Source organism: Sminthopsis crassicaudata, chromosome 1 (genome assembly GCF_048593235.1).
Source record: "Sminthopsis crassicaudata isolate SCR6 chromosome 1, ASM4859323v1, whole genome shotgun sequence".
NCBI lineage: Eukaryota > Metazoa > Chordata > Mammalia > Dasyuromorphia > Dasyuridae > Sminthopsis > Sminthopsis crassicaudata.
In genome coordinates this window covers 341,776,358-341,803,331 of record NC_133617.1, presented here as the reverse complement: position 1 = coordinate 341,803,331, position 26,974 = coordinate 341,776,358, and the positions used below count along the sequence as shown (strand labels likewise).

The following is a 26,974-nucleotide window of genomic DNA, read 5'->3' as shown; positions in this document are numbered from 1 at the left end:
GGGATGGCTGCTGAAGGCTGGCTGTGCAGTGCTGTTCTTTCTTGTAGGGCTGAAAGGTTCCTTCACCCCCGTCACACCCCCAACCCACTGTATTTGTTTTAAAGCTCCCTCCTACCCAAAGCACTCCCCCTGGGAGGTGTGGTCACGCCTTGAATTGCTAGAAGCTGCAGAAGATAATGTTTTTGTTTTTTGTATTTTTTTTTGTTTTGTTTTGTTTTGTTTTTTCCTGACTATTCTGCTCTTTGGTGGAAATCTCTAGAGAAAATCACCTTAAAGGTTGACTTGGATAGGGTCAGACTGTCTGCAACTATTTATGAAGCACCTACTCTGTGCCAAACAATATGCATGCTACTGGGAGTGCAAAGACAAAGAGACTCGTCCCATCTTCTTTAGTAATTTTTGCTTTTCTATTATTTGGGAGGAGGAAAGGAAAGAAGGGTGTGAGGAGTAAGACAACGTAAACAGTTTTTATAATATACAAAATAAGTAAGTGGGACTTTAAAATGGAAAAGACCCTGGAGCTGAATTTTGAAAAAAAAAGCTAGCATTTCTATAAGAAAAGGTGAGGAGGGAGATACCCTGGAATAAAGCTTGTGCAGAGGCACCTGGAATTGAGATGAAATGTGAGTGATAACATCAAGGTAGCCAATTTGCAGCCCAATTTGTAATTCTTGTTAGGGACTGGTTGTGAGGACTTTTAAAAAATGCTATTTGAGAATTCTTGTTTCCTTTCCCTGAGATTTCAATTGTGATAATGTCAACCTTGTTGGGAGGAGCTATGTTGTATTTTTAGGACACTATGTCATATGTAAATGACTTTTCACGTATTGCAACTAGAGGAATTTGCTCATATGATCCCAAAGAAAGTGTTTGTGTAGGGTGTTATGGAGCATTTTGGAGTGATATAGACAGGTGCTGTAAGAATCTCTCTTAAGGTACTACCTATGTAGCACTAAGGTGCTACATAAAAATATGAACTAAGAAGTGTTTTGTTTTTCCCATTTTAGAGCCCCAAATTTTGATAAGTGTGAATCATCTTTAACGATTGTTTTTAGTAGTTCATCTATACAAGAGATCATAACTGGAAGAAATCTTAGGGGCCATCTAATTCAACTCCCGCATTTTACAGATGAGAATATTGAGACTCAGAAAGGTAGTGACTTGACCAAGGTCAAGTAAATATACCAGGCTGCATTTGAAACCAAGACCTCTGACTCCGATCCCAGGGCTCTTTCCATTGTTCCATGATGCCAGCTTAGGTTCTTCATTAGTCCATTCTGGTTGAACTTTATGTTCTCTTTTAACTTTAAATTATTTTCAAATAAATGTCTACTACTTGCAAAGACTAGCAATATAAAGATAACTGAAATAACCCTAGAATTCATTATTCAAGTAGCATTGGGAAGATAAGCTACCTATTATGACTATAGCAGTTTGTACTAACTCTAAATTTTGAGTTTAAGAAAACTGTGTTACTGTTAAATTTGTGTGCAAGCATTGTTAGAAACATACTTGATACATCCTCAGATATGAGGAAAATTTATTAAAGAAGAACTTTAAGGAATTGTCTTAACCTTTCTGCTAGAAGTGGGCTCAGGTTCTCTTGGGAAAGAGGGAGGAGTATGCACCCTGCAAGAGAAGCTTTAGATTTGTTAGCTTGTCATAGTCCCTTCCCTCAGAGATCATAATTGGTCCATTCCGTTTTGGATTACAATCTTTCTAATATGCCCACTGTATGCCCCTTAAATATGTAAAAGCATGTCCCATCTCCCTTATATATCCAATGTTCAAACTTGTATCTACCAACAACAGATAGATGACTGGTCCAAATATTCATTTACCTACTTAGGATATAATGACTAAATATTTTCAGATTTAAAATTGCAAGGTCTTACTTACATTCTTGAATTATGCTCATGGCTTCTATTGATTACTTGCTCTGATTATAGAAATTTGCTATAAGAAAAAAGTGGGAACATGATTATAATGGAATCTAAACTGGTCCTTCAGGTTTCAGTTTGAGAGCACATACATGAAGGATAAAGCTTCCATAGCTTTTTCACAGTTGACAACCAGTAACAATTCCACCTGTAGACTCAGAAATCATGTGGGTTCTTATTCAAAGGAACACCATTGGGAAACTGAGTCAGAAGGATCCCATCTTAAGCAAAGGTGAGGGTTGTCCTTCCTACTCTTGTCTAGATACTGACCTTCACCTGTAACAATTCAGGATCACAATCCTCTGAGTAATTTGTGGCATTTCTCTCAAGTTTCTGACTTGAGGATTTCAGTAGACAATTAATATTTAAAACTCTAAACAAAATCGATTACAGTACCAAGAGATTTTAACTCAAATAGTAAATTTCATTAATTGAAGCTTCAGGTCAATTTAGCTCTTAAAGATCACATATCCTAAGTAAGTTTTGAGTGTAATCTTACATTGATAACAATAAGAGATTCATGGGTGGGGTTGTCCTAATTTAACATTAAAAAACCCTATCAGAATCAACAATTTTTCATCCTAAAAAAAATCAATTCATCTAGCTCCCAATCAAGAAGTCACTATAAACTTTCCTAAATTTTTAAATAATAGGCATATCAATATTGTTAAAATTCCTCTAAGCACAGTTCATCTCCCTTTCCACCAAAATATTCCTAATTGTCCTGGTGCAAAGTCAATTTTAGAGGTTATAAGTTATTCTTAACAATCCTTTCTTGAGGTTCCTCCATAGGTCCTTTAACCCTGGTGTAATGAGTCTATCCCTTCTCATGTATGTTCCATTATCAGAATCATTAGTCTCCACTATATTTAATCTATACTTAAGTATTCCACTAACTTCTCTTGCAGCAGCAGATCTCAGGGGAAAGCTTCCACCCATCCTATCAAATAGTCCACTATAACCCGTAAATATCTCAGTTTTCCCACTGACGTCATTTCAGTAAAATCTAACTTAAATACTCTGGGCTATCTTCCCCCAAAGGACATCTCCTCAATACCTTCTTTTTTATCTTTAGACACATCACACATCTTTCAGGTATTTGTTTTGCAATTACACATATCCCTATACACCAAATTTCTTGCTTTTAATGATACCAGGCTGGGGTTGGGACCACAATGGTGCAGGAAACAGGGCTGTGCTGGCATGTCATGGCCTGCATCAGGACTATAAGTTGGACTCCCATCCCGGTATCATGGGTCTTTTCTACTCAACTGAAGTGGCCTTCTGCTAGAAAACTCAGCTTTTTCAAAATCTGTTCAGTCACCACCCAAAGGAATTTGAAGTGGCTGGGCCAGTCCTTTCTTTTATTCTCTCATCTCAACTCTGCCTTTCCAAAAATTTTTTTAAGACATCAACATATTGCTTGAGCACATCAATGATTTACTGCCGAATCTTCTTCATCATGGCCTTATTTAACATTCTCCTCCCATCAGGTCTATAAAATCTTATAAATTCTACCCTTTAAAGTATAAAGGGAGAAAACAAGACAAACATTTAAGATGCAAATTATTCAATCAGGTCATTGATCCCAACCACTTTGGCCTGAAATGGCTATTATTTTAAGCTTGTGGTTTTCTCAGAATCACAAGATTCTGATTGGCTTATTTCTCTAGAGCTCCCATTTCCTTATTTGCTCAGGCTTCTAAGAGATAGAAACTTAATTGTCCTGTGGAAACCTAACTTTCCTTAATTTCTCACATTCTGAAAACCCTCTGGTTTTGAGTGGTACTTAGAAGTAGTATTTTACAATTACCTTGAAGCTTAGGACATTCTTTGGAAACCTAATTTTTCAGTATTTCTCACAGCAATATCAAGATAGTATAATATTTATTTTTTAGGAATACTCTGCATATTGAAACTTTATAAAGCATAGTATTTCCAATGATATACTTTGTTTTGTTATTTGTGATCATTTTTGTAGGAAGAAATTACTACAGAGAGAGGGCCACTTTTCTCATCACCACCAGCAAAAATTGTTGATCAACAACCACCAAAAAGAAGATAGACACAGGTGTCCTGAGTGTGCAATATCCCCTAGAGAATCATTGACAATCTTTTAAATACTTGAAGATAGCAAAAAGAAATATTTTAGCTTAAAATATTTAGGCAAAACCATCAATAATATAGAGTAAAAAAGATAAGAAGGCTCAGAGTGAAATCTTTAAGGGCCCATTTTGGCATGGATGATAGTGTAATATGGATGAAAACCAAGGAAGGAAACTAAGAAAGAAAAGTTGTAGTTAGGGAAATCCAGGACAGAGAGAGGTACAGTGTCATCAGGAATCTTGAAAGTCCTCTGTTTCATTAAACATCTACTTTTTTTCCTGAAAGAACATACAATGTTGCTGGGTAGGTGATTACTGGTTGTAATTCTAGCTTCTTTGCCATCCAGAATATCATATTCCAAGCCTTTGGATTCTTTAATGTAGAAGTTGCTAAGTCTTACGTTTGAGTTATCTTGATTGTAACTCCACAATATTTGTTTGTTTCTTTCTAGCTGCTCCTTGACTTGAAAATTCTGGAATTTGGCCATAATGGTTCTTTGGGGGATATTGCAGACTCAGAAACTTGTATCTATCTTCTTTTTAGTAGTTGTTGGTCAACAGTTTTTTTTTTTTTGCTGGTGGTGATGAGAAAGGGTGGCCCTCTCTTTGTAATTATTACTTCCTACAATGAAGGCAATGGAGAATGGGCCTAAAGCGGGTCTAGTGGTTTGGTTTTGTTGTGGTGGTAGCAGCGGCGGCAGCAGTGTCTTTTGCTACTCTAATCTGTCCTCATTGGGGCCTGAAGGAAAAGTAGTCAATAGGGTTATTTGCTTGGCTCCAATATGTCACTTACAGTTTTCATCAGGGTACTTTGGTGCTTCATTTATATCAGCTAGCTAGTATTCCATGTGTGTGTAGAGAAGAGGATGTAGAAGAATAGATTGTAAATAAATTTCTCAAAGATTTTAGCTGAGAAATTAGGAGACATATAGGATGATGATGGCTGTTGGATATGGTCAGATCCACTGAGAATTACCTTGATTATGTTTACAGACAATAAATTAGGAGTTAGTAGAAATGAAATGATGGAAGATGAGAGTAGGAATGATAGTGGGGGAAATTTCCTGGAGAAATGAAGAGGATTTGGCATCAAGAGTATCTATATAAAAGTTTACCTAGGCAAGGAGAAGGTCTTTCTATCCTTTTTGACAAGAGAGTGTGGAACAATAAGAATAATGAGGCAAGACATGGGGATGATCCCTCTCTGTCTCTTTCTCCCTCTCCCTGTTTTATATGTGAATTAAGAAAATTTGGAATAACAACTGAGGAAAATGGGATAGCAAAGATATTAAGAAGGGCCCAGTTAAGATTAGAAAACAGAGGTTCGCTCCAGTTTCCTTCAGCTCCATTCAACAGCAAAGTATGAAATTTTAAATGTAAATTTGTTCACTATATAGAAAGGACTTGGATCAATGATGTAAACTCATAGGGGTGATTTACATAATTTTATAATTGCCCTAATTTATTCTAACTAGTAGAAGTTACTAGGATGTTTGCACTTTTATGTGTTACTATTTGTATATTACAAATGAGAAGACTGGGGCTCAAGAGAGGTTAAATATCTTGTTCAGGATCAATAACATTAGAGATGTGTGAAAAGATAAATGCCAGCAATTAATGGAGTGCTGAATTAATCAAAAGTATTTGGGAAATGGAAAAGATCTCTTTCATGTGGCATAGTTAAAGAGAGGAAGATAGAATTTGAGTTGAACATTGAAAAGATAGGCAAGTTTTTTATAGTAATATAAAAGATAATTATGTGATGGAGAGGAAAAAGAATTGTCAAGGATAAGGAAATGAACTTCAAGGTGTATTCAGGTTGACAGTTCAAAATTTGGCTAAAGTTGTGGGATATTTTTAGAAAACATACTCACATTTATGTTAAAAATATCTATATTGAGTTCTATATAATAAGGGGTAATCTGTATCTTTGTCTCACTGCTAATTAAAGAGATACTCAAATGAGGTTGATGGAGCTGTGTATGTTTTGAGAAGGGTATTATCACTAGTGAAATTGATAAAACTGAGGCAGTTAAATTCCAGCAAAACAATTTATTAGCAAGGCATACAGTTGCATAACAAATCAGATCCAAAATCTCTCTATAGTTTCAAAGACACTATTTTGCAATTAACAAAGCATATAGTCAATAATGAGAAACCAATCAGCTTGCATAATCTTTAGCAATGTGGACATTCTCTTTCTGATTGTCCAGCCAGAGTTTTACAAATTTTATGGTTATTTCAAGAATATCTGTAGTTATTACAAAAGCATATCACAAGATATACAGAACATCTTGTGGTCATCACCTGCTACTCCTATTTTCCAGAATTATATCAACATCTTAATTCCCAAGAATTATGTATTTTATAGCAGAGCACAAGATTGTAGAGGTCAAAGAATTGTGAAAACAGGTTGTTGGGTTCTTCTAGTATGTGTTAGAAGGATCTTTATTGTTCATTTATTTCAATCATGTCTGATTTTGTGATCCCATTTGGGTTTTCTTGGTAAAGTTACTGGATTTGATTGCTATTTTCTACTCTAGCTCATTTTACAGATGAGGAAAGTGAAGCAAACAAGGTAAGTGACTTATCCAGGGTCATACAACTAGTATGTGAGGCCAAATTTGAATTAAAATCTTCCTGACTTCAGATCTGGTGCTCTTTGCTGTGTATCACCTAGTTGCCCCTAAAAGAACTCAACATCCTGTTGTATCACTAAAGATACATGTTGGACACATGTGATTTACAAGGATGATGAATATATATAATAATAATTAACACTTATCTAGTTTTTTAAGGTTTGCAAAATGCTTTACAACTATTTAATACTTGTGGTGGTAACTATTTAGAAAGCTCAGTTCTGGCTGTATGGTCCTTCTCCCTCTAGCCTACCAGTTTATTTTTTCTCAATTACATGAAAAAAAGTTTTTTTAACATGAGCTTTTAAAAATTTTAAGTTTCAGATTCTTTCTTGCCTCTTCCTCCATACTCCTTGAGAAGATAAGCATTTTGATACAGATTATGCACGTGAAGGCATGAAAAACGTATTTCCATATTATCCTTGTTACCCCAAAAAAGTCTAAACCACAACTAAAAGAAAAAAAAAACCCAGAAAAAGAAAGTAAATAAAAAGTGTGCTTCAGTCTGCTTTCAGTTTGTCACCTCTGTAAATAGAGATAACATTTTTCATAAGTCCTTTGGAATTATTGTATTGCTGAGAATACCTAAAGTGTCCATAGTTGATCACCATTTAATATGGTTGATACTGTATATAATGCTTTGCTTCTACTCACTTCACTTTGCATCATGTAAATCCAGGTTTTTCTGAAAGCTGCTTATCATTTCTGATAGTACAGTAGTGTTCTATCACAGTTATATATCATGATTAATTCAGCCATTGCCCAATTATTGGATGTTCTCTCAATTTCAAATTCTTTGCCATCACAAAACAAGCTGCTTTAAACTTTTTTTTTTTTTTTTTTTTTTTTTTTTTACATATAGATTCTTTTTCTTCTCCTTTGATTCTCTTTGGGTCAAAAAAGAGTATGCCTAGTTTTATAAAGCCCTTTGAGAGTAATTGAGAATTTTTCTCCAAAAATGTTTTGTTCAATTCACAGTTGAACATTAGTGAATTTAATTAGTGTCTCAGTTTTTCTACATGCCCTCCAACATTTATTATCTTCCTTTCATGTCATATTAATCAGTCCTGTAGGTGTGTGACATTGAACCTCAATCATCTTAATTTACATTCCTGTTGAGTGATTTAAAGCATTTTTTATGTGACTGTAAATGGCTTTGATTTCTTCCTCTGTAAACTGCTTGTTCATAACCTTTGACCATTTTTGAATTGGAGATTCATTCATTTTTCTTATAAATTTGACTCATTTCTGATATGTATACGTGTGTATGTATATATGAAACCTTTATTAAAGAAACTTGCCATAAATTTTTTTTTCTGCTTTTCTTCTAATGTTGTTGGCATTGATTTTGTTTAATGTAATCAAAATGTAATCAAAATTATCCATTTTGTATCTCCTAACGTTCTGTCTCTTAGTTATTTGGTCATGAATTCTTCCCTTATCCATTGATCTGACAAGTAAAATTCCCCATGCTCCCCCCTAATATGCTTATACCACCCTTTACATCTTAAATCATTGAGCCAAATGGAGGAAAAAGATAGGGGTGTGTGTGTGCGTGTGTGTGTGTGTGTGTGTGTGTGTGTGTGTGTGTGTAAGTAAGTGTAAGATGTATTGTCTATATCTAGTTTCTGCCAAACTGCTTTCCTGGTTTTTCTGCAATTTTTGTCAAATAGTGAATTCTTGTCTACAAAGCTTAGATTTTTGGGTTTATCAAACGCTAGATTATTGTGACCTGTCTGGTGTCTGGTGAACTTAATCTATTCTACTGATCAACCCACCCCACCCATCCTATTTCTTAACCAGTACAAAATTGTTTTGATGTTTACCACTGTATAGTGCATTTGGTATCCAGATAGACCCCCTTCCTTCCCATGTTTTTTTAAAATTTAATTTCCTTGTTATATTTGACCTTTTGTTCTTCCAGATAAATTTGCTGTTATTTTTTCTTGTTCTATAAAACAACCTTTTTGGTAGTTCGATTGGTATAAGCAAATTAATTCAGGTAGAATTGTCATTTTTATTAATGATCCTGCAATTAATATTTCTAGAATTCTTTAAATGTGACTTTATTTTTTGTGAAAACTGTTTTGTAATTGTGTTCATATAGTTCTGGGTTTGTCTTGGCAGACAGACTCCCAAGTCTCTAGAATCTTGTTGGGAATATATAGAAATGCTGATAATTTATATGGATTTATTTTATATTCTATAACTTTGGTGAAGTTGTTCATTATTTTTCCTGGGGTTTTTTAGCTGAATCTCTAGGATTTTCTAAGCATAACATCATGTCTTCTGCAAAGAGTAAGAGTTTTGTTTCCTTTTTTACCCATTCTAATTCCTTCTGATTTTTTTTTTCCTTTTATACCTATAGCTAGCATTTCCAGTATAATATCAGATAATGGAGTTATAATGGGCATCCTTGCTTCACTCCCGATCCTTAGTTTATTACCATTACAGATAATGCTTAGATAAATACTACTTATCATTTTAAGGAAAGCCCCATTGATTCACTGTGCTCTCTAGTGTTTTTAGTAGGAATAGATGTTCTATTTTGTCAAAAGCTTTTTCTGCATCTGTTAAGATAATCATAAAGATTTTGTTGTTTTTGTTATTAATAGGATCAATTATGCTGATAGTTTTCCAAATATGTAGCCTACCCTACATTTCTAGTATGAATTTCCATGCTGTCATAGCCCTCAATGTTCTTAATAGCTGAGGTTTCATTTTATTATTAACATTCTAAGATTTAGAGTTAGAAGGGCAGTAGCAATGAAGACCACCAGAATCATATAGCCCATTTCCCTTTTTGTCTAGATAGGGAAACAAGTCCAGAGAAGTAAAGTAATTTTCTGAAGATTACAAAGGTAGTATGCTTAACGCATAGATCTTCTAACTTCAAATTTTAAGACTTTTTTGCCAAAATGCCATGACTGCCTTCATTTCAATTCTCTCTTTTTTAAACATATTATTGTTGCTGTAGAAAACCAAATTCTTGGTTCCAGTTTACAGTGCCAGGAACAGTAGGTCACTCTGCTTTTCTGAACAGTGGAGTGATTAAGGGACTTCTTTGAAGGCCAGAATATATTAGTGTTCAAGGATAGTTACTTCTAGGAGATGTGTTCAAATTGTCTGAAATAAAAAGGAAACTGAGGGAGAAGTTATAGTCATTTATGATTTGATTTGCAAAGCTAGAATTTGCATATTAAACCAGGTTACCTTACTCCTCAGAGATCAGAGACAAGGAGTAACTCACAGAAGTTTTTGTAATAACAAAAAATGAATTGGAAAAATTATAGAAACTGTTTTGAACATAAATCATTTGGACAAGGGCAGGTCACCTGGTTAATTATCTTCTCTCAGACTTTCTTAATTATTTGCTGGTTATTCCACATCTTTTCTCTCTAGGTGATATTTTTTGTAACCAGAAAATATACTAGGAAAAAGGAACTTGTGGTCAGAGGTTAGCAATCACTTCCCATCTTCCTTAGCAGGGTCTTTTACTCAACTTAGACTCTAGTTAAAGAAAAAGAAAAGGGGACTTTACATTGTAAGGACTGATAAACTTTTCTCCTGCCAGATAAGAGAACTTGGCTTCTGGTCAACCCCTGCTTTCTGCTTAGCATTTGGTCATATCCTCTCCTCTCCCCCTTTGCTTTCTGCTAGAAAAAGAGATAGCCTTTTGAAAAACCTTATAATCTTATGATTATTTTATTTTTCTAAAATTATCTGCTGCTAAATGATGAAAAGATGTATTCTCAATCTATTCATCCAAATCTGTAGGTAACCTAGACTATCTCTGTTAATGTGGCTTAGCTCTTAGGACTTCATATATTTTGCATAACTTCATATGTACCTTCTCAGTAGGAGTGAGGGAAAGAGAAGAGAATCCAAAGTTTTAAAAACAAATGTAAAAAATTGTTTGACATATAACTGAAGAAAACCAAAATATATTTTTTAAAAGGAGTAGTTCTTAAAGAAGGGAGCCTAATCAAACTAAAAATAAATCAAGTAATCAATAAAAGCTTATTTCCTTTTCAAATGGAAACTTAAGATTTGAACTTCCCCAGTTGGAATTCAAAAATCGGGTCTTCATGATGGGGACAGTGTTTGCAAGATGATATAATAGAATATGTGATATTTGACTTGGAGTTAGGAAAACTAGAGTTCAGATTCCAATTCAATGACCATGGGCTAAAATTCATTGAACCTCTTAGAGCCTCAATTTCCTTTTGCTAAAAAGAAAAATGGTACCTAATTCATAGATTTATTGTATGGTTTAAATGAGATGTGTATTAAAAATCTTCTCATACTTCTCGATCAAATATATCTGTTCTTAGTTCTCATGTACTTTGATGGATCTGTAATCTTACTGATATAAATAACTCATTCCAGTACAAATTAAAACTCTTTCATTTCTTCTTGTCTTGTGTGATAACTTGGCCATCTTTTCATGAATTGTTCATAAAAGATGTGCACTATTCAGTGAAGTCTTCCTCTGATTCTTTAGTGCTTAGTAGCTTACTATGTATTTTCTTGTGTAATATCATTTGATTCTCAATGTAGTCAGATGCTCATCCCTATTTTTACAGAAAAAGAAATTGAAATTGGGGTTAGTATCTAAGTGTCATATTCAGGAGTAATACCCAGATTTTCTGACTCTTAATCAACTTATTGAACTGGGCTAGAACCTGGAAACTATTGAAATTAAGATGTTAACTTAGTAGGTCTAGCATTATTAATCATTGGTTACTGATAATTCTAAAGTTACAAATGAAAGCATCATAAACCTTGTTTCATATTTAGTATATGGTTTTGATCTTTTCATGTTGAGTAAGGGAATACTTAATATTTTTATATTTGTTCTAGAACAATGTTTAAGTCACATACCATTTCCCATTTCTGGCACAATGTAAAATAAATGAAAAGACATTTAAATTAAAAAAGTTTCCTCCATATGACTATTTATTGTCTTTGAATCATCTACATTGTGAATCAAATCAGGCTAAAATTCTAGGAATCTATCAAATAAATTATAGCATTAAAAAAAAAATTGAAAAAAAAATTTTTTTAGATAGTCCAGAAAAGCATCTAAAATTTAGTGTAGCATGATTCTGCTTAGAGGATTACGTATGAATTGGAAAGCTATTTATATAGAACTCTTCATGTTTGGCTTCTATGTAGTCATTTATATTTCAGAAATCACTTCTGTAGTATTACCACACTAGTAGTAGTAGACACTACTACATTGTGACTGAAAAAGTAAGAAAAGAAAGACTTAGGAACATACCACTTTTCACTTTTTGCTTTGAAAGTGTTTTATGTGTTTAGTTTTGTTTTCATAAATAGTTTGGGAATTAATTTTATATTTGTTAACTTTGGATTCTTTGAAGTACTGAGGATAATTCAAGAGATTGAAGACCTATTAAGTGTTAGGCACTGGAAAATTGAAGTGGTTACTGCTTGATATTCAAATGAAAAGAAATATGAAACATTTAGCTCTCCCTATCAATCTTGTACAGTTATTATTGTGTAGATAATAACTATCCAATGATTTTGTTAGAACTGCCTCCTCAGAAAATGTAACTAGAACTGATTGATTTTTTTTTCTTTCAGAATTTAAATGAATATGTTGCTGCACTAATCACACTAAAACAAAAAATAATTGATACAGAGTAAGTACAAATGTTTTGTGTGTGTGTGTGTGTGTGTGTTTTGTTTGTTTTTTAAGTGAGCAAAAGTTTTTTTGTTATTTGGCTTTACTATAGCAGGTCTGGGGAAAATAAGCGATATATACAAATTTCTACTTGTGTTAGTACAGTGATCTTGAGCTCAGTGTCAGTGGAGCCAAGCCCATATCAGTTTTCTTTTTCACTAACAGACTAGCATTGGAGAATGTCTATATAGTGACAGTTAATATAGTTTTAAGATATTTTATTAGGCAGATTTTAATTTTTTTTTTAATTAATAAAAAAATCTTCCTTTCCCTTTCTCATCCCAGTGAGGGGGGAGGGGGAAACAATCCTATAACCCTTGTGCGTATATTTATGCATTGTAAAACAAACACATTTCCATTTTAACTATTTCTAGGAAATACGCAGGGTGCTATTAAAACTTAAAACTGTATTAAGATTTTTGGGACACTTCCTGTGTCTCAGTCTGCACTGAGACCTTTATTTCTCTATTGGGAAATGTGTCTTTTACCATGGGATCTTAGTCAGATTTCTTTATTGCTCAAAGTTTGTCTTTACAATGTTCTAGCTAAATTGTTTTTCTGATTCTGTTCACTTCAAGTACACTTCATTAGTTCATAAAATTGTTCTTAAGTTTCTCCAAAACTCCTTCTTTCATCATTTCTTTTAGAATAGTAGCATTCCTTTACATTCATTTACAATAAATTTGTTTAGCCATTGCCCCATTGAGTTCCCAGTTCTTTGTCACTACAAAAAGAGGTGCTATAAATATTTTTTATACATGTAGATCATTTTTCTCTTCTTTTGATTTCTTTAGGATATAGACCTATAAGTGGATTTTTACGGTCAAAATTTAGTAACTTTTTGGGCATAGTTTCTAATTTCTTTCCAGAATAATTGGATAATTTTAAAGCTTCAAATGGTAGATCAAAATAAAAAATTTATAACCAGGATTTGAGAATTAATCCACATTCTCTTTATGGGATGAATGAGTACATTAGAATATGTTAGAACACAGTAGCAGCATATATATTATAATTTTAATTTTCTAGTGTAATAAATGAAAGTTTTTACACAGTGTTAACTTTAAACAAGATTCCCTATCTCTTTCCAAAAAAAAAAAAAATTAAGGACATGGGAAAGGAGAAGAAAAAAAGTGTATGAAAAATTTACTGACTAATTTCTGGCATTTTTTTCTTAACTAATCTGTAATGTTAAATTAGCTTGGAAGGAATGACTATTTCCAACACTGGTATCTGTGTTGCAGGGTGAAATTGACTTAAAAGTAAAATGATATCTCTCAGGATCCAGACTGAAAAATAATTTTAGAATCCAAGTTAAGTAGACTTTGGTCTGCCACCATTCTGTTTTCTGATATGGAAGGGTTTTTTGAATTTCTTACTGTTCTCTTATTTTCCTCATAGTTTAAAAAAAAAAAAAAGATGGAATACTATGATTTCCAGTCATTCTGGGAAGTTCAATTAAAATTCATTAAACTTTGTGAAAAGTCTAATAATTATATTAGGCATAAATTTTAGTCAGATCAGATGAATTTTTAGTGAGGGAATTTTCCCTCACTAAATTCATAATTCAGTAGTTTTAGATAATAATAATGATAATTAATGCTGTATTTTTAGAATAATCATATTTTGTGACTTGTTTATCTTAGAATATATTTACTAAGCTGTTTACTATATAAGGTCATTTAGTATAAGGGTTATGTATTGCACAATATTAATAAATATAATTGTTTAGATTTTTCAAGTAAAAAATATAAACTGGTGATTTTCTTATATTTCCATTGTAAATGATTTATTCTGTTTTCTCTTTTTTTCCTCACAGTAATTTGCTGACAGAATATCAGAAGAAATGTGATAATATCCTTTTAATAGATTTTTACTTCTCAATATGTTTGCTTAGTATTTCTTTAAAATGATCTCTTTTATGTCTAATTTTTTGAAAGAATTCTTTAATACTTAATCAAAGTAATATAAAGTAAAATAAGATCAAAGACATAGACTTTGATAAAGAACATGTCTTATTTCAAAGTCAATGTATTTAATATGCTGATTAGTCAGTTGATTCTGCTATTAACTCTAGGATCTTAGAAAAGTTTTAAGACATTTTTGTATATAGTTTACCTTATCTTTAAAATTGAAATATATATATTCTTTATTTACCTGAAAGTAACATTGTGAAAACTAGAACTTTAGAAGAAATCTGCTATAGCATAGGAAATTATGATAAAAAATATTTGGGACATGGAATATTCAGATTAAATAGTTATATTAGCACAAATACATATGCTTTTTATTTTCTAACTTTTGTTATGGATAAGTAGGAATTTATCCTGTCAGTCAACAAGTATTTATAAACTACTTCCTATGAGGGATAAAAATGCAAGAATTAGACAATCCCTCCTCAAGGAGCATATTCATTGAGGCAGATAGCGTGTACATATATTGAGTATTATACATGTTATAGCCACACATAGACAAAATCCAAGGTAGTTAGCAATTGGATTAGGAAAGAGTTCAAGTAGAAGGCAGAGTTTATCAGGTGGTGTTTTCCACACATGGAAATGACAGCCAGTACAAAGCATAGAAAGGGGAAAGAGAGTATCATGTGTTTAGAAAAGAAAAGAAGCTTGTTTGGCTGGACCATAGAATGTGGGAAAGGAAATGATGTGTGAGGAAGTCATGAAAGGTATTGTGCTGTTTAACTGTCCGTTATTAAATTTGTTTCATATACTTAGATTATAGACAATTGTTCATAGAGACCTGTGAAAAATACCAAGTTTGGTATTCCATTTAAATGGAGTCTTTGTAGTCTTAACTCATTGTAAACTTTAGGACTATCAGTATTTTCTTGCTTTATAAAGAACCAACCAGTGATAGAATCTGAAAACAAATACTAGTGGAAATAAAATTCATACTGAAATGTAAAAAAGAATAAGGAAAGCCTTCATAAAGAAGATTGGGGACTTTAAAGTTTAGGCAAGAATTCAGTACATAAGAGAAGGGGATAAGGAGAGGTGGGAAAGTGTGGGGTATATTCAGAGGATTCATAAAGGTGGTCGGGTGGTCCCTATTTCTAGAGGGCCTTGGATATGAGGCTTAGGAGTTGGGAACTATATTCAGGCCTCAGAATGGAGCCATTCAAAGAGTTTTGAACATAAGGCCAATTATGTTTGCGAGGAAGGTTAGTCTCACTGTTGTGTGATAAGAGAAATAGTAGGAGGCTTTTTACTATAGGAATACCAGTAAACCATGAAAATAGAGTAGAGGAATTCATGAACAGTAATGAGGATTGTGTTAAAGTAATGTTTCATCCAAAAGAAATAATGTGTATTCATCCTAATCTGTTTACATAATTTCTTCTTTTTGAAAATGTTTTTTTTTTCCGCCTCCTAATCTAGAAGTGCTTTGAAAGCCTGAATAATAAAAGAAATAATGTTCCATTACTGTTTTGAAGCTCATTTATTATTTAAAGTCATTTTCCAATTTCTAATGCATCTTTGAAATAGATCTTCAAGAAAAGTGTTTCTTAATCATTACTGAAAATGGAAATTGATATAGGAATTATGATGTGGTATTTCATAGACCCTTATCTGTATTGGAATTAATTTCATTATCTCCATATTGTAAGTGCATTCCATCTGAGCTCAGATTATATCAGCAGGAATTTTTTTTTTTTTAAAGTCATGATTTTGTTTTTTATATATGTATCATACATATACAAATGATGTGTATAAGTATATCTTAAGAACTCACTAAAGCACAAATATAAGCATTCAAAACACATGTATGAATTAATGTTACAGAAAATATACAGCAGATTATATAGGTATGAATATCATTTATACTATAGTTCTGTTCAATCCTCATTCTACTCTTGGAAATAAGTAAAAATTCAAATGAAGTTTTGAAGAACATTTATTTTATTGTCATTTAAAATGGGTTCTTTAAGGGTTCTGGTTCATTTCATTTTTGAACCCATTGACTACTTGTTTTAAAAAGTCTGCTTACTATTAAAGTAAAATATTTATGTTCCAACTACTAGTGATTCTTAGAAAAGTGTGAAAACATATACAGTTTATGCAAGGTATTAATATAAGATATTTTGGGTTGAAAGTGAAAGATTTCATGTGGAAGGTCATACTTGAGAAGAGTAATGATGGAAAGTAGGTTGAAAAAAGGATGTAGCACATGCTAGAATTACAGAAAGCTCATAGTGCATCCTTTGTGAAACAGCATATAGGACAGTGTATGCAGGGAGGGGAGAGTAAAGAAACTGAGAAGGTAGGAAGGGGTCAGCTTGTGAAGAGCTCTAAGTACCAGATATTTGATTCTACAAATAATAGGGAACATATTGGAAAATTATGTTGATTACTTCTTAAAGAAATCCTTTTTGTTTGTTTTTTGCCAGTAAAAGAAAAAAAGTAAAGAATAGGATTAAGGAGTAGATGATGATATACCAGTATAGCTAATCAGGTTTATCAATTATCACTGGGACAGCAGAATGTTGAGCTCTCACTTGCAAAAGTATAACTGCAGGGGAAACCTGTCACTACCTGCAAAAAAAATAATACTACAATACATAATTTTCAAACTTTTGGGAAAACTGGAAATTAGTATGGCAGAAATTAGATAAGGCCCCACACTTAATACCATATACCAAGATAAGATCAAAATGGGTCCATGATTTAGGCATAAAGAATGAGATCATAAATAGATTAGAGGACAGAGGATAGTCTACCTCTTAGACCTGTGGAGGAGGAAGGAATTTATGATCAAAGGAGAACTAGAGGTCATTATTGATCACAAAATAGAAGATTTTGATTACATCAAATTAAAAAGCTTTTGTACAAACAAAACTAATGCAAACAAGATTAGAAGGGAAGTAACAAATTGGGAAAATATTTTTACAGTTAAAGGTTCTGATAAAGGCCTCATTTCCAAAATCTATAGAGAATTGACCCTATATAAGAAATCAAACCATTCTCCAATTGATAAATGGTCAAAGGATATGAACAGACAATTTTCAGATGATGAAATTGAAACTATATCCACTCATGAAAGAATGTTCCAAATCTCTACTGATCAGAGAAATGCAAATTAAGACAACTCTGAGATACCACTACACACCTGTCAGATTGGCTAAGATGACAGGAACAAATAATGATGAATGTTGGAGGGGATGTGGGAAAACTGGGACATTAATACATTGTTGGTGGAGTTGTGAAAGAATCCAGCCATTCTGGAGAGAAATTTGGAATTATGCCCCAAAACCTTTGGCCTAGCAGTGCTACTACTGGGCATAAGCCCAAAGAAATACTAAAGATGAGAAAAGGACCTGTGTGTGCCAAAATGTTTGTGGCAGCTCTTTTTGTAGTGGCTAAAAACTAGAAAATGAATGGATGCCCATCAATTGAAGAATGGTTGGGTAAATTATGGTATATTAAGGTTATGGAATATTATTGCTCTGTAAAAAATGACCAGTGGGATGAATACAGAGAGGTTTGGAGAGACTTACATGAACTGATGCTGAGTGAAATGAGCAAAACCAGAAGTAAGTATACCTTTGGAATCCAATTCTCAACGTGCAACAAGAAAATTGGATTTACACACATATATTGTATCTAGGTCATACTGTTACCACATTTAATATGTACGGGATTGCCTGTCATCTAGGGAAGGGAGAGAGGGGAAAATTTGGAAAAATGAATACAAGGGATAATGTTATATAAAAAAAAAAATTTACTCATGCATATGTACTGTCAAAAAATTTAAAAGTATAAAATTAATAAAAAAATATTTTGAAACAAAAAAATACATAATTTTCTAAGTTATCTTTAACTCAAGATTACAGCTGCAATTCGCAGAAAGGTAAGCATGAATTTAACTGATATAATTTACATGGGCCTTGTTTTTGAGTGGACATCCTTTGCTATAGTAAGAAAGCTAATAGCATATCATATTTACTAAAAATAATATTAGCTCCCCCTTAATGACATCTTTACAGGCAGCTAGGAAGTGATAGGTTCCAGGACTGAAGTAGAAAGACTCAAATTTGGGATTTAGATAGTTAATAAGTATGTGATCCTTTTGTCTCAGTTGCTTTATAAAATAATCTAGAAAAAGAACTAGAAAGCCCCTCTAGTACCTTTGTCCTGAAAATTCCAAATAAGATTTCACAATGAGTCTGACTCAACTAAAACTACTGAAAAATTGACAGATTGTGTCATTTTTAAAGCTTCATTTGTTTGAGCCTTTCTTCTTTACCACATGATTATCTGAACATCTACTTAATGGAAGATAACCTTGCTCCTTAAACACACTTTTTATACATTATCATTTAAATTCAACTTCATTGACCAAAAAACTCTTTGGTAGACTGTAACTTTATTAAGCATTAGGATTTCAGCTGGCTGTTTATTAATATTTGTTCAAAATATTTGATGCTAATTACTCAGATATCAGTAAAAGGAATAGGGTCCTCAGAGCTTTTCTGCACTGATTTTTCTATTCTTTATAGCTTTTAAGTTATTTTTTCATTAGTGATGTTTAGCCAATGTCTATATTGATATATTTTTGTACCATCAGATTATTTTGTATCATTTAGACTAATTTGGTTGTCTTAACTAGTATTTGAATTAATTACCAATGGACATAAATTTTTAGTAATGTTGCATTACCTAATTGTGTTCATTACTTGCTTGAAACACAAAGCATGAATTTAAAATTTTAATATGGGAATGAGTTAACTAATCTTTTTGGCTCAATGGATCAGGTTTGGTCTAAGGAGATAAGATAAGTTTGCTGGGACAGTAGTAGTCAGATTAGAAGGTTATATTAATAACCTCTTTTAAAAATCCTTTAGGCTTTTTTTTGGCAATAAAAAGAAAAAAATAAAGAGTAATTTTATGATATGCTAATGTAGCTAATAAGGTTCATAGAACAGTTATGACAGCAACAGCAGAGACTTAACCTTTCACTTGAAAAGTAAAACTATTTAAAGAATTGTACATTAATTGAGCTCAAGTAATTATATACTATAGTATTAACACATAAACTGTTTATTTCAGAGAAAACTCTGCACTTCGTAAGCAGGTGGAACAAATGTTGCAAAAAATTTCCCCTCTGGAGAAATGCCAGGAAGAACTGGGATGTTTGAAAGCAGAGCTAGAAGAAAAAAAGGTACAGTAGTGAAAAGGCCAGTATTGTTTGGCTGAAGCTTACTCAAATCTCATTTATTCGTTGCTTTGTGTAATCATTTGGAGGAGTAAGTTGTAGGTATGTTATCTTGAACAGATATAATTTATCTTCTTGATTTTGTTATTTTCCGTCATTGTGTGTTATGTAGCTTTAGATCTTTGGACTTGGCCAGATTAAGCATGGTTTCCATCTTAAAATTCCAGACTACTTAAAGAGTTGTTAGAAATAAGGTTTTTCACTTGGAATTTTATATCACACTGAAAAGAATATGTGCTATCTTTTAAAAAAAAATGTCCACAAGGACTTTCTTAATTTTTAATTTTAATATTTTGCAAAATAGTCTTACTGAGTGAAAACTCATTTTGCAATTTTAATATCTCATGGCTTGCTAAAACCTTTGACAGCTTGGCTTCTAATAACTTCATTTTAAAACTTTTTAAGTTTAGAATTTTGAGTAGTTGATAATTTTCAGTAAATGAATGTCTCATTTATATGAAATGGGGGGGAAAGATTTTATATGCTTAAAAATTGTACATATTCTTCAAGGCACATTTAAGTAAGCAGCAAACTAGTATATATACACCTAGGCTCAATAATCACAAAGTATTTTAAGGTTTACAGTGTTTTTACTAACTAAAAAACGTAGCTCTAAAATTCTTATTTTTCAGTTGCTATTATACATAATCTGTCATTTTTATTTAATTTGTCAAATTTATTTAATTCTCCCAACCCTGTGATATAGGCACTATTATTATTCCTGTTTTACAGATAGGAAAACTGAAGTTGAGAGACCTTAAAAAAACTTTCCCAGGAATATACAATTAGTATCTGAGACTGGTTTCAGTCTCAAATTTTCTTCATTGCAGGTCCATCTCTGTTTATCCATTCTGCTAGCTGTTAGCTTCCATGACTGAGGATCAGGAGAACTGGTGCTTGCTTGGTTATTAACTTTGCTAATAGCTAACTTTGATCTTGAAGAAGTCTTGTAATTTCTGTGTTTCTTGATATGTAAAAATCAATGATTCTTAGATCTCTTCTAGTTCTAAAATTCTCTGATTCCATGTATCTTTAATATTGATTGTTCTAGATAGTCATATCTTTATTCATCCTTCTTTAGGGAAAATATAATTAGTAAAAATTCAGACTTGGAAAGCAGCTAATTAGAAATTAATGGTTTGTATTATAAAAAATCTTTCATTTTGCAGAATACGTCATCATGACTTTCATTTATGTCCCTTTGGCTAATAAATATTCTGTTCATAGACAGTTTTTTTATTGATGCCTTTTTATTTTATAAAATATATGGAAAAGACAGTTTTTAAGGTATATCCTTGAAAAACCTCATGTTTCTAATTTTTGTCCTTCTTCCCCTTATTCCCCTAGAGAGCAAACAGTCCAGTATAGGTTAAACATGTGCAATTCCTCTAAACATATTTCCACATTTGTCATGCTATATGAAAAAAATGAGATCAAAAGTTGAAAATAATGTGTTTTTGTCCCTATTCAGTCTCCATAATTATCTGGAAGGATGCAGATGACCCTTGCCATCACAAGTCAATTGGAATTGCTCTGAATCACCTCATTGTTGAAAAGAATCAGGTCTATCACAGTTGATTGCCCCATAATCTTATGGTTGCTGTGTGTAGTGTTCTTCTGGTTTTACTCACCTCACTTAGCATTAGTTCTTGCAAGTCTCTCTGGGCCTTTCTAAAATCATTCTGCTGTTTGTTTCTTATAGAACAATAATAATACATTTTATTCTTATACCATAGTTTATTCAACCATTCCCCAAATGATGGGCATTTACTCAGTTTCTAATTCATTGCTGCTACAAACATTTTTGCATAGGTGGGTCCTTTTCCTTTTTTTTTTAATGAAGTCTTTGGGATACAGACTCGGTAGAGACATTGCTGGATCAAAGGATATTCACATATTGGACCTAGTTTCAAATTGTTCTCCAGAATGGTTGGATTAGTTCACAACTCCACCAACAATGTATTGTGTCCCAGTTGTCCCACATCCCTTTCAGCATTTATCATTATATTTTCCTGTCATCTTAGCCAGTCTGAAACTGTGTGTGTTGTTTTAATTTGAATTTCTCTAAGTCAATAGTGATTTAGAGCATTTTTTCATATAACTAAAACTGGCTTTAATTTCTTCATCTGAAAATTGTCTGATCATATTCTTTAACTATTTATCAATTGGGGAATGGCTTGTATTCTTAGAAATTTGAATCAATTATATATTTTGGAAATGAGGCCTTTATCAAAACTGGATGTAAAATCCCCCTCCTTGCCCAGTTTTCTGCCTTTCTTCTAATCTTGTCTCTATTGGTTTTGCTTGTAAAAAATCTTTTTAATTTCATGTAAACAAAATTATCCATTTTGCTTTTCATAATCTCTACATCTTTGGCCATAAATTCATCCCTTCTTTCACAGATCTGAGAGGTAGACTATCCTTGTTCTCTAATTTTCTTAATAGTATCCCTTTTATATCTAAATCATGAACCCATTTAGGCCTTATCTTGGTATAGCATGTTAGTTAGAAATTAGCATGCCTAATATCTGCCATACTATTTTCCAGTTTTCCTGACAATTTTTGTCAGATAGTGAGGTCTTATCCCAGAAATTGGATTCTGGGTTTATGAAAAACTAGATTATGAAAAACTAGAATAGTCATTGACTATTGTGTCTTGTGAACTAACCTATTCTAATGATTCACTACTCTTTCCAGCATCAGATGGTTTTGATAACTGCTGCTTTACAATACAGTTTTAGGTTTGGTACAGTTAGGCCATCTTCCTTTGCTTTTTTTCCCCTCATGAATTCTCTTAACATTCTTGATCTTCTGTTCTTCCAGATTAATTTTGTTATTATTTTTTTCTAGCTCTATAAAGTAATTTCTTAATTTAGGTGGTGTCATTTTTGTTATATCAGTTCGGTCTACCCATGAACACTTGATACTCTGCCAGTTGTTCAGATCTAATTTTATTTGTATGAAAAGTGTTTTGTAATTGTATTCATGTAGCTTGGCAGGTAGACAACTACATATTTTATCTTATCTATAGTGATTTTAAATGGAATTTTTCTTTTCTGTGTCTTGCTGTTGGACTTTGTTGGTAACATGTAGAAATGCCAATGATTAATATGGATTTATTTTATATCCTGCAACTTTACTAAAGTTGTTAATTTTTTCTAGGAATTTTTTTAGTGGGTTCTCTAGGATTCTCAAAGTATATATGTCATCTGCAAAGAGTGATAATTTGGTTTCTCCATTACATGCTCTTAATTCCTTCAATTTCTTTTTTCTTCTCTTATTAATACAGCTAACATTTCTAGTACAATTGTTCAATAGTAGTGGTAATAGTAAACAACCTTGTTTCACCCCTGCTCTCATTAGGAGTGCTTCTAATTTATCCCCATTATATATGATTTGCTAATGGTTTTAGATAGATGATAATTGTCATTTTAAGGAAAACTCCATTTATTCCTATTTCTCTAGTGTTTTCATTAGGAATGGATATTGAATTTTGTCAAAATTATTCTTCTCTAATACCTTTTTAAAAAATATTTTTTTTTCCAAATATACTCCTATGCATACAGATCGAAAAAGAAATAAAAACAGTTCAGCAACACAGAACAATAACACATTGGCATTGTCTTAAGAGTACATACTTTTCGATGAACAGAGATGTCATTTCTCAACTATTTATTTTTTTGAACCTCTTTGGTCATTATAATGCAACATTCAGTGTCATTTCATTGCTATGCTTTTGTCATTAAAAAAAAAAATTAATTGTTTTATTCCGTAGTATTTCCTTACTTACTCTGCATAAGTTCATATAAACCTCATATTTCTCTGAGTTCCTTATAGTTATTTTTTATGACACAGTAAAACTCCATTACAATTTTGAGTGTTTCTAATTTCTTGCTACGCCATTAGGTATTGCAATGTTTACTGTAAATGGAACTTTTCTTCCACCTTTGACTTGCTTGAATTTTCTTAGTCAGGGAATATCTAGGCAGGCAAAAATATTTTGGTTACTTTTTTCTTCCTGACATAATTTCAATTTGCTTTCTAGAATGACTAGAACAGTTGACAGCTCTGTATAACAGTGTCCTGCAGCCACTCCAGCATGAGCCATTTTTATTTTTGTCATTATTGCCAATTTACTTGTGATGATATGAAACAGTGTTTAGATTGTCAGATAGACATGCTTTAAATAGTGGGGAATGAGGTATCCTTGATCTACTTCTGTATTTTCTGGAAAATCTGATTGGTAATGCTGACATTTGATTTCAAATGAATTTTTATCTTAGTAAATTCATTAATTATTTTGGCATTTTACTTTAAGTGAATTTTTGTTTTATTAAAAAGTGGCCTTCACTTCTGCTTTTGAGGGCTTTTTTTTGTTTGTTTGTTTGTTTTGTTTTGTTTTTTAATCAAAAATGAGTATTATGCTTTGTTGAAAACTTTTTATTTGTATCTTTTAGTGTAACCACCTGTAAAGGGTGTTTGTATTTTTAATGCAATTTAGCATATTTTGCTAATGTTTGTCTCCTTATAATTGGAGTTGATCATAGTAACTTGTAGGATCTATTATTGGAGTTAGAGAATCACAAGATTTTTTTGCCTTAATTCCTCTAAAGATCTAGAAGGAATCGTAGCTGTCATGAGTCCAGCACCTCTAATATTGTAGATGAGGAAAATGAGACTTAAGAGAAGTTATATGCATACATATACAAATACATACAAATATACATCATAGATAGGATCCATTTTTGCATCGATACCTCTCATTACACTATAAGGTTATACTACCTCTCATTCTTTTGGCTAAGATTTGATGTTATATGTTCATTTCAGTATTTTTTGCAACAATTTTTAGCAAGACCTCTTTTTAAATATTTGTACATTGTTCTTTTATTGAGGTATTCTATTTTATACCTTATATCTGTATGTCCCTCTATACATAAACTGGTATTATATTTTCATATGATTGGTCATTAATTTTTTTTGTTTTTCCCTGAACTTGTGATTTCACCACCATAAGTGAACCTCCCCAGTGAGAAAATTCCTCTTTATCAATGAAGATCAACATTTTATTCTGTTACTATAATCTTTGAAAATTTCTTGTAAAGAGTAAGTGAACTATCACAGTGTTTCTGAGGCAGTACCTGAACTTGGGTTTTTGAATGTCAAAACATAGCTTCCTCATTAATCTCCCCAGATTGCCTATCATATTAAATTTTAAAATAATAATAATGCAGAAGGATTGAATAATGAGTTTTTTCCTTTGATGACACATATATGAAACTTTACATTTAAATATAGTCATAAAAAGAAAGTCATCTTCTGTTTTTTGGGGGGGTTTTGACAGTGCAATACAATTTTCAGGCCTTTTTTTTTTTTTTTTTTTTCCTCCTTATTAGAGTTCTCTCAAGATATATCAGGATTCTTATCATGAATATACTCGTGTGAAAGAAGAATGCCTAAAAAGTGATGCTCGGTAAGTTTTTTATTTTACTTTATCTTATTTAAAGAAAAATTACCATATGTAGCTTATGGTTGTTAATTTCAGAGTCTCTGCAATTTAGACTTTTGTTTTAGACTTTTTTTTGTTGTTTCTGAAAATTGTATAAAAATATTTATGGAATATTGACTTTTAAAAAATATTCCTTTACTTTCATGGGAAGTATTAAATTGGTAAAAGTTTTTTCTCATTTCCCAAAACAATCCAGCCTTCTCTTCTGGTCTGCTCTGAGCATAGCTTGTCTTGTTGTGAACTCTTTAGTATGTACATACAGATACTTATTGAACCTCTAGTAAAAATAGTCTGAATCCTTTGAAGTGTTTGCAATTTTAATCAAGGTGGATGTGTAATTATTGTTCTGAAGCTTGATATGCTAAACCCAATGATATCTACAAATGAGGGCTTGGGGGTAAAGGTTAAAGGAGGAATAATTGAGGAAGCCATTTATTAAATGTCAGGAATGTGCTAAATAATTTGTAAATATTATCTTATTTTATCTTCACAGCAACTTTATGAAGGAAGGGCTTTATTATATCCCCTTTTTATAGTTGAGGAAACTGAGCCATATGGAAGTTAAACTTATTTGGATATTAATAAGCATCTGAGGTCATATTTGACCTTTCTTATTCGGGGCCCAACATGCTATCCACTATGCCACCCACCAAAGTGACCTCACCATCTGTAGAAATCTCTTTGGTTACAGTGGTGAATACTTTGGGTGAGCATATGTCTCCTTATTTCATGACTCACATCATGCTCAATATTAGTAGAACATTAAACAATGTTAATGTATTGTCTTTACATCTTACAGAGGCTCTTGATTGAGTATTGATGGGAGACACTTTATTCTGAAGAACCCTGTTTTGTGCTATAAAATTTTATATATATATATATATATGTCTTTTTATAATCGCAATATCATAAGCACAGTGTTATCCATGTTTTCCACTTTTTAAAGTTAATTTTTAAATAGTAAAAATGTATTTATTGTTGACTATTGTTTGGGAAAGTCTGCTTGTTTCCTATTAATATACTCATAAGTCCATTCAGCTTGATTATAGAAAATTCTTACAAAAATTTTTCATAAGTAGGAAAGCAAGTTTTTAGTTTTTTAATTATACTTTCTATTTTACCTTCCTTTTCCCTCTCCTCCCCTCCCCAGAAGTAATAAGATATTTTCCCCACACTTTTGATAGCTTTCTCTGTTCAACACCTTATATATCAGCCTTTGATATCTTCACAATTGTATTCTCTCCAACATGGAACTTATACTAGAGTATGAGTATATACACTTGGTTCATTTCATTTTTTTCCCCTTTTTGATACCATTTCTCTCTTTTTATTGGTACATTTGCTGTGTTATTAGAATCCAAATGTGGTACTTTCCAGTGCTTTTCAGAAAAGTTTATTAAAATTAATTTTGCAGATTTAAAAAAATTTTTTTTTTTTTTTGTTTAAATACCTTCTATTTTCATAAACCTGGAATAACTTTGTGATGACTTTGCTTAATTGGATAGCTTGCTAGAAATGTTTAAAAACTGGTTTTACCTCCATTGCTTCTCATTTCTTTGTAACATGATATTGCTTTTTATTATTATCCTCTTTCATAAGATTTTAAAATTAATGCATATTCTAATAGAACTTTTGGAAATTATCTTTCTATCTTAAGTGCTTAGGTGCTTAATAAATGTTAATTGATTAATTGATTGTTCGTCAGACAATTTGCCTACTATAAGGTGTTTTCTAGCCTTTCTTATTGTGACAGTTTATATTGGTGAAACTTCAAGATGAAATTAGTATAACAGATACAATATTATTTCCGTTATACATTGTTTATTTCTGATTTTCATTTC

General features: G+C 32.1%; 1 protein-coding gene across 3 annotated transcripts in view; it reads left to right on the top strand.

The window, feature by feature from the left end:
• ICE1 (interactor of little elongation complex ELL subunit 1) overlaps nucleotides 1–26,974 on the top strand; it is a 74,630-nt gene that overhangs the window by 763 nt on the left and 46,893 nt on the right. For all 3 annotated transcript variants that reach the window (XR_012484379.1, XM_074279148.1, XM_074279149.1), the window contains exons 2-6: nucleotides 12,295–12,353; nucleotides 14,214–14,249; nucleotides 18,242–18,259; nucleotides 19,459–19,570; nucleotides 25,021–25,097. Coding sequence is in view for 2 of the 3 variants with exons in the window: in XM_074279148.1 (XP_074135249.1) it covers nucleotides 12,295–12,353; nucleotides 14,214–14,249; nucleotides 18,242–18,259; nucleotides 19,459–19,570; nucleotides 25,021–25,097 (302 nt within the window). In the remaining variant the exon portion in view is untranslated. The remainder of the gene's footprint in view (nucleotides 1–12,294; nucleotides 12,354–14,213; nucleotides 14,250–18,241; nucleotides 18,260–19,458; nucleotides 19,571–25,020; nucleotides 25,098–26,974) is intronic.